The sequence below is a fragment of the Oncorhynchus mykiss genome, chromosome 25 (genome assembly GCF_013265735.2).
Source record: "Oncorhynchus mykiss isolate Arlee chromosome 25, USDA_OmykA_1.1, whole genome shotgun sequence".
Classification (NCBI taxonomy): Eukaryota; Metazoa; Chordata; class Actinopteri; order Salmoniformes; family Salmonidae; genus Oncorhynchus; species Oncorhynchus mykiss.
Window position 1 is genome coordinate 23,767,032 of NC_048589.1, and position 9,242 is coordinate 23,776,273.

General features: G+C 39.1%; 1 protein-coding gene across 1 annotated transcript in view; it reads right to left on the reverse strand.

Annotated features, from left to right (window-relative positions):
• The window catches only part of clic5a (chloride intracellular channel 5a), a 12,828-nt gene extending 4,769 nt beyond the window's left edge, over nucleotides 1-8,059 (reverse strand). Inside the window, exon 1 of the mRNA XM_036962718.1 lies at nucleotides 7,440-8,059. Coding sequence (XP_036818613.1) covers nucleotides 7,440-8,018 — 579 coding nt within the window. The 5' untranslated portion in view covers nucleotides 8,019-8,059. The remainder of the gene's footprint in view (nucleotides 1-7,439) is intronic.
• Between the last annotated feature and the right edge of the window lie 1,183 nt (nucleotides 8,060-9,242).

Here is a 9,242-nt window from a genome sequence, read left to right on the forward strand (position 1 = left end):
GGATTCACATGCTACTGGAACCCTCAGTTGAGTCATTGGGGTGGGATGGAATTCCAGTCAGTTCATTTTAAATTTAGAATCTTGGCAACCCCCCCCCCCCCCCTCACACAAACACAGTCTACACAGTCTACACACACACACACACACACACACACACACACACACACACACACACTGCTGACCGTTGTTAGGGAAGATTCAGAATTTGTTGGTAACATATGTAAGATGTTTTATATTCATCAAATGTGTGTAAGTTAATTCTCATCAGAATGGTATTTTTGTGTTATTCTGTGGTGAGGGTTGCAGTATCTGTTCTATGTCAAGACTAAGTTGCATGGCCGCTGAGAGGGGATAGGTCAAAGTGTCATCATGTGTAAACATATCTTTCACTCTCTACCTTTCCCATAGTGGGGAAAGGAAGGTTGCAGTGTCTGGAATCATTCTATGCTCCCTCTTATGTTGTTTCTATCTTAACCTATAGCCTCACCCTCCTCTCCGTGAGTTTGTCCAGGAGTTTGTATTTAGAGTGGGTTGTATCTAAATGACAATTTGATATATGCCTGTTGTAATGGAGGATTGGTTTATGGTTTGGGAAAGGAGACAAAGCTGAACGATGAGTTATGTCTATGCTGTCTGACTATGTGGGTCTTTGCTATTAAAGGAACTCAGTTGCATTGTAAGGGGGCTCTCAGAGGATTCACTGAGAGACACTGAATCAATCTGAGAGTCACAGGGTTGTGATAGAGCTCATATAATTAAAGATGGACTTTTATAACTAACTCTGACTTGTGTGTGTGGTTTGCTCCCATGATTAGGTAAATAGAGGAAATTTCCACGACATTTGGCGACGAGGATGGGATGTGAATCTTCACTCGGTGACCGTTCCTATGATCTAGGTAAATAAATCGTGCACGAGGGATCCCCTAAACTTGGGATCTCAGGGAGAACCACACTTCGGGAAACGAAGCAGATGGACCAACCTTTGATCTAAGAGGAAGCGAGCCGAGTGGATACCACATCTCGAACTGAGTTTTTTTTTTAAGAAAAAGGTGAGCGAACCACACACCGATTTGAAGTCGAGTTTTTTAAAATTATGCCTGTTACGTATACTCTGAGCGTGAATTCCTTTGTAAGGAAGGCACCTTGGCGGCGTAAGCAGGGCCGAGTCAGAGGAGAGTAATCTGGGGGTTTTGTGGACTCAAAAGATACTCTGCGCTGTCCGGTTGCCAGTGACCAAGAGCCCTCCTGACACTGAATTGATCACAGTGGGGATTTGGTGAGGTCTGTCGGGGTGAGGGGCCAGGGGGTCTGTGTGTTCTAGGTGAAACACGGCACTTGGTGAAGCCCTATTGGAAGAAGGACCTCATTCTGTGCGTCTGTGTGATTTGTCTAAGTGACCCTCAGATGTGGTGAATTCCAATTATTTTAAATGTGCTAGCCAGGTATGCCCTAGGGTTACTCTGTGTGAGTCGGACCGTTCTGTGTGAGCGGGGTAGGGTTACTCTGTGTGAGTCGGACCGTTCTGTGTGAGCGGGGTAGGGTTTACTCTGTGTGGGCAAACCTTTTGATGTTCTGTGTGGACGTCAGAAAAGTTCTATGTGAAAAATCTGACCAATCCTGTGTGGATGATCCTGAAAGTTCTGTGTGAGTAACTAAGATTTCTTAAGTTTTATATGGATTCTGTGAATTATTTGAAATTATGATAAATGGTATGTGTGTATAAAGTAATGCTGAAAATGATTAGATACAATTTAAACCACCCATTCGTAGACGTACGTAGGTTTTGAGTTGATATCTTAAATGGATAATTTGATAAAGATGAAGTTTTTAAGCACTATTAAAGTAATCTACAAAATCTGGGAAATTGAGCTCTAGAAACTGATTTAGAGTGTGTCCACTTTTGGTTATCTTACCCTAACGATGTAACTATAGAACGCATATTGGAGTATCTCCGTCTGGGGGAAACATTTGAAATTTAACTGCCTTTAAGGTCTGAACATGTTATCATTTTTCTTCCCAGTATGAGAGAAGTTGCGGGATTTATTGAATAAACTGTTTTCCATAAAGTTAAAGAGAATTCGAGGGATGCTCGATGTAATTTATAATATTGTACAAAGCCTAAGGTTTTCCATCAAGCTAATTATCATTGCGTGATTAAAGTGATGTAGTACAGTAATTGAAATACGTTGCATAAGTAAACATAATCTACTTTTACTGTTTCCTAGTCATTAGTATCGATTTTATTCTTTGATTGCTAATATATTCATTTGGAATTTGAGAATCATAGCTGGAGCAATGTTTGTACTATTCAAATTGGGCTATTATTCTTCTGGGAATTACCGATAGTGACGTGTTTTGATGTTACTTTGTAAATGCGGTTTATAGCTGGAGAATTTTGGTTATTGGCAATAGCATTAGTGGTTCAGTGGTAGAATTCTCGCCTGCAACGCGGGAGGCCCGAGTTCCATTCCCAGTCACGGCGCTGGCTGAATTCAGAGTTTTTGATTGTAAAATCATCTATTTGTATGTTTTTCCTGGAAAGTTATGGTCGCTAGTGTTTGTATAAGAGATAAATTGAACGTTTTCAATAGATTGTTTAGGTTAAATAGATAGGCTAATTCAATTTAAAATAATAACGAAGCGAATTCTGATGCAAGACAATGTCTGTTCACTAAATTATCTGCTGGAATAATGTATTGAGAATTGGGTCGTATTTAAATTACTGTATCAATAGAGAAGACAGTTACCTAAGTTAAAGACACTCTGTATGATAGCGGGGAGAGAATGGCGATAGGAAAGTGGTTACCGAAATGTTTTTCATTCTTATAGATTGACTGACGCATGTTATAATTTTTGCGCTGTGTGTGTTATTTTTAAAGAAATATGATACATTTCATAAGTGTGGAGAGCAAAGAGAAGAGGAAGTTATAAAGTTGAGGTTTTAATCTTACGATAGAGGTAAGGGAAAAACGTTGAAATGAGAGGGGTTATATTTTTGCCCAACTGGGGGAAAAAGAAGTAGGAAAGTTGAGTTGAAAGTATGTAAGAGAGTGAGTTGTTATGTTGGCTGCTCATTGTCAGGGAAAGTTGCTGGAGGCAGGTAGATTGTTGTAGAATAACGTACATTTGCGTTATTAGTTTGAATATGCAATAACCTTCCTCTAATTGTTTTAACCGTTGTTCAGGTCCATTTTTTTGTCTGTATTTCTAGCAGCTGATTCGCTAGGTGGGCATCATAGATTTGTGGCGTTTATATTTACTGTATCAGGCTATGAGAATTGGGAGACTGGATGTCTGAATCATAAAACATCGTAAGGATAGCTTCTGATGGTTATTGATTTTTTGGTTTGATTGTTTAAGTAACACCAGTTAATTTGAGCAGGAAAGTTCATGTACTCAAAGGTTATGGTATGTTTCCATTATGTGGAACAATGTCAGGTCATTAAAGGTGATTGCTGGATTGAATGGTATGAGAACCTGTTGACAGAAGGCTGAATGGGTATGAATGTTGAAAAGCAAGATTGGGCCAAAGACTAAACTAGTATGTTAAGTGGGGGAGTATCATAGATTTTAATTATAGTGTTGTTATAGTAGTTATAGTGTAGTCAAAACAATTTCATATGTTTTTGGTAAATTAGCTAGGTTGAATTTGGTATTTGAGTTCCTTTATTATTTGCTTTTTAAAAGAAAGGTTGGAATCAAGTATGATGCCTTGGCACTTAAAATCAGATACCACCAGGAGCGTTTTACATCAGTACTTGTTTTTTGAGGAACATGCAGACTGTGTTTTATTTTATTGAGATGTAAACATGAGTCTCTGAGCAATTTTGTCATCTGAATCATTATAGTAGTGAGTTTTTGTGTAGTTTGTTATTTGCATGAATTTATCACTGTATCATCTGCATACATTGGAACTTCAGACCCTGTACAGAATAAAGGAAGATCATTAATGGATGTGCTGAACAGTATTGACCTTTGGGGATATCAGTGGGGGAAAAAAAATAAGTTTATTTTTATTTTTAGATGATGAGACAGCACCGACTTTTGAAGGATTTTAGATTTGTTTTAAAAAATCAGGATTGGTTTTTACTAAATTTATATCAACAGATTGCAATTATTAGGTTGCTGATTAAAAGTTTTTTGTAGGAGTTGATTTAACTTATCATACATATACATTGATTTGATTAAAACTTATGATTAATGATTTGAGGTACAGTGGAATTATCATTAGGTTTGGTTTATAGTTCACGTTTGAGTTTCTGAATTAATGTAGTGTAAATGAATACTAAGTGTTTTTGTGTTTTCTTCGGGAAAATGTATATTTCGCTGTCTCTCTCTGGAATGTGTCCAGGGAATATACTCTTGGGGAGAGTGAGTGAAATTGGGGCACTCACCACATTGGGATTGTAATGAGTTTTATTTTCTGACTTTTCATTACACACGCAAATTCTTTTGATAAAGGAATGTTCTGGGAACATGGAATTACGAAAATGTTTGGAACTAGTTGATTATTGTTTGCAAATTGTTTAATAGAGTGCAAAACACTGCTTTGGAGGGTTTTGTATGACCTATGACCTTCTGATGACTTTCCGTTGTGGCTTGATCACCCGCATTGGAAAGCCATTTGGAAAATAAATGTATGGTCATTTGTAATACTGCTTTCAAAATAATTTGTGTAATTGGTAAATATGTTTCTTAATCCATATTTGTAATTTGGACCAGTGTGAAGAGGGCATTGCTTTTAACTAAGGGTATGCTGCTTTAAGTCTATTTTCCTATGACCATAGGGGTTAAACAATTTTTCTTTGTGGAGTGATTTTTTTAGTTTAGTGATTTTAATTTGATTAGGTTAGCTGAAATTTTGTTTTACATTACTCTCATACGGAGAGATGTGTGTAAAACATGGGGGAGGATTCAGTTTTTTGAGGGTTTGAATTGAAGTTATACAACTTAAGTGATATGTGAATGAGTGTATTGTATTGTTGAGTGTATTGTATTGTTGAGTGTATTGTATTGTTGTGTTTGTTTTGTTCTATTCCCGAGGGGTATAGGTCTAATTTCTTGATCCTTGGCTCTACGATGGAGTTGACAGTGAGATGGGGAGTATAAACCAATTTGAAAGAATAGTTTCAATAGAATGTTTTGATATTCTCTGTGAAATATGTTTAGATATGTGTATTAAGAATAATTGGTAAAAGTAATAATTTATCATGTAGTTAATGAACTGAACTAAACTGTTGTTCTGATCTGTTCTTTCGAGGTTATCATGAAGGGTGACATCAGACGGTATCTTAATGCATGGAAGAGATAATTTGGACCGAATGGTGTGTGTACCTCAAAACCCCCTCTAACTGGCTGAAGAAGAGAGACAAAGGCATTGAAGGAGGCTTTCCAAACCACTTCTACCGAGAGAAAAGAACCAAGCCAGAAATTGGTGTACAGTATCAGATCTAAGCTATCAACTGCTTTTCTTTCATGTTTCTGTCATACTGTGATAGTCCACTTGGAGTGATCATGGAGAAAGATCTGTTCTAACATTTTCTTATGATGCTGGTATATTGGTTGACGAATGGACAAGACATGAGTGGTAAAGATGAGACATTGAAATTGGGACATTATCATGGGCCGTCCACTTTGAACTGTAAAGCTATTTGAAGAAAAACGAAGATGCCAGAAGATGCCAGAAGATGCCGTGCCTGAGAGGGGGGGGGGGGTTTAATCTAACTGTGCCATTAAAATTGTTTATACTTTTGTGGTATCAGATTGATTGAAGAGGTCTACACCATGTAAATTGTAGTAATTTAGATTAAGAATGCATTGAGATACTGATCTGTATTAAAATCATGATTAAAAAGTTAATAGTAGAATTATGGGATAATTATACTGTATGTAAATCTGCTAATATTGATGTGTGTTAAATTGAGGTTTTACTTTGAGTGATAAGACAAATTTGAATCACTGAGGAGTGCTAAATATTCTAAATATTGGTTTGATAAATAGTTGGGTTGTTACTTATGATTTGTAATATGAATGATTTCAATGACCTATTCTCTATTCCTAAGTATATTTCTGAGCATGAGTACTTAGAGGGATGTCTGTCCTATATGTTGTGAGGAGGCCTGTGTTTAGACACTGGTTCTCATGTAATTGAAAGAGCATAAATATGTTATGTTTTTATTTTCCTCAAATGGATTATTCTGTGTTATTAAAACATGTGCAAGTTTGTCTTGTAGAATAAGGGTTGTAAACTTAGTTTCAGAAGGGAGAAAGTTTACATATAAGCTAAGGTATTTGACATTGAGGGGATTTGAATTTTAAAATATTGAGTATGTTACTATTCTGATTCTTCAAAAGGAACTGAGTCCCTTGAGAGGGGAATGTTAGGGAAGATTCAGAATTTGTTGGTAACATATGTAAGATGTTTTATATTCATCAAATGTGTGTAAGTTAATTCTCATCAGAATGGTATTTTTGTGTTATTCTGTGGTGAGGGTTGCAGTATCTGTTCTATGTCAAGACTAAGTTGCATGGCCGCTGAGAGGGGATAGGTCAAAGTGTCATCATGTGTAAACATATCTTTCACTCTCTACCTTTCCCATAGTGGGGAAAGGAAGGTTGCAGTGTCTGGAATCATTCTATGCTCCCTCTTATGTTGTTTCTATCTTAACCTATAGCCTCACCCTCCTCTCCGTGAGTTTGTCCAGGAGTTTGTATTTAGAGTGGGTTGTATCTAAATGACAATTTGATATATGCCTGTTGTAATGGAGGATTGGTTTATGGTTTGGGAAAGGAGACAAAGCTGAACGATGAGTTATGTCTATGCTGTCTGACTATGTGGGTCTTTGCTATTAAAGGAACTCAGTTGCATTGTAAGGGGGCTCTCAGAGGATTCACTGAGAGACACTGAATCAATCTGAGAGTCACAGGGTTGTGATAGAGCTCATATAATTAAAGATGGACTTTTATAACTAACTCTGACTTGTGTGTGTGGTTTGCTCCCATGATTAGGTAAATAGAGGAAATTTCCACGACACCGTGGTAATGTCACCTAAACGGTCAGAGAAGTGCAAGGCTCTCTCTAGTGGTCTTCAGCCCTACTGTCAACCTCAAACCTGTGTGTGTGTGTGTGTGTGTGTGTGTGTGTGTGTGTGTGTGTGTTTATACCAGATGTGTTTTATAGCTCACTTTATCTCAGACATGACCTTGAGAGGGCAACCTCCACTCTGATATCAGTCTACAGAGCATGATGAAACACATACACACCACACACACACATACGCACACACACAGACACACGTTATGTTCTTCTATCTTCCTTGTTTTACTATCCTTGTAGGGACATTTTCTATCCTTGTGGGGAAACACAACTGAATTGGGTCTTAAACTCATACATCTTTCACGGTACGTTGTACCCTGATATCATTACCATGTTGTCTTACCCTGACGAAGAGTGAGATCACTGGCCCATCTGCTACTGGCATTGGTTGCTCAGGAGGGTTCCCCTGCTCTGACAACGATGATGAAGTGGAAATAGATGATGAAGAAGATGACAAAGAGGACCGCCGGGAAGAGGCTTCATCTGTGTTCACCTTTGCCTGCAGAACCCTCCTCTCCAACTTCCTCTTCTCCTCCTTCTCCTCCTCCACCTTCTCCTCCTCACTCTCCAGCCTCTCCTCCTCCTCACTCTTTTTCTTTTTCTCCCTTTCTCCCTCGTCTTCTGATGAGCTGGAGGACCCGAAGGAGCTGCTCTTGCTCTCCAGTTGGGGCAGTGGAACCGCAGGTGCCTCTCTCAGGCTCCCGGTGTTCTCGTACTCCACAGTTAGACCGTCTCCGTTTCCGTTCCCAGATGCCTGGGGTTCTTCTACATCACAGTAAACAGAATCATTCACCACGTCACTGGGTGTCTCGTAGATACTGCTGGTCTGGGTCTGGTTCTGGTAGGTATCCTCCGTTGGGCTGTCTGAGTCTCTGTCCAGGGGAGTCTCGTAAATGTTCTCACTCTGCTGCTCCATGTTCATGTTCTCACCACGATGCAACAGGTGCTTCTGACATGGAGGAGAGGGAGGGAGGGAGGGAGGGAGGGAGGGAGGGAGGGAGGGAGGGAGGGAGGGGAAAAGAGAGAGAGAGAGATGGAGGTTGATGAGATTGTAAATGACCTGGGGGCCGTGTGTGCACATGAGCGGTCTGTCCCCACCAACACTTATTGCTGTGATTATCCGGGGACTTTGAACCTGGAGGACGAGTTCACTCAAGGAGGGGAGAGGAGAATAGAGCAGAGCAGAGCAGAGGAGAGGAGAGGAGAGCAAAGCAGAGCAGAGCAGAGCAGAGGATATATAATATAATGTAAGGGAAGACCCCCCTGAAATGGACAAAAATGAATGGGAACATATTGGCACCATACGAAACATATACACGATGTCCAATACCACTCAAAGGGACAGCATTTCATTCAAAGCTTATGGCAAATGTCATATGGTAAATGCCAAGTGTCACACAGCAAAAATCCAATAGATGGTGAGCGCGCTCCACAGTAAATGTTCATATTCCAAATGTACATCAACCCAAGACCCAAGGGTCAAATTTAGAAAATTAGAAGAAAAAACCCAAACTTATCACCCCCTTAAAAAAGTTCTTTCTGGACCGTTTGTCAATTATACATGTATAAGAACTGTATGAACATACTTTTGTCATATTTTATTGTCATATTTTTTTTTACTTGTCCATAAGGCATGTTTTGTCCATTTGCTGTATGATTTCATAGGAAGTCAAAGGTCGAAGTCAAAAGTCAGTGAACCATTGACAAATGCCATAAGAAATGTCCAAATGCAATATGAAAGTATGGAAAATGCCAAATCAGGATATTATGTCGATTTGCCATGTACGATCATAGGAAAACCAAAAGTCAGTGAACCATATCCAAATGGCATTTAAACTGCCCAAATGATATATAGCACTACGTTAAGCCATGAATCAACCTAGATGGTCTATTTGTCATGTATGATGAGGGAGAAGTGGGACTCTGTTGTTTTTTACATTTTTATTAAAAAACGTCCAAAATGACCAGGGGTGCCCCCTAATGGATGGGCACGGGTGGGGGTTGCTCCCTACCCAACCGTAGACCCTTTTCTCCCCCTAAAGGCATTAAATTAATTAATTTTAAAAATGTGCTCCTGGTAACCCATTCCAATCACCAGGTGCACGGCTGTCCATTTGCAATATGTTTCAATGGGCATTTACCATCA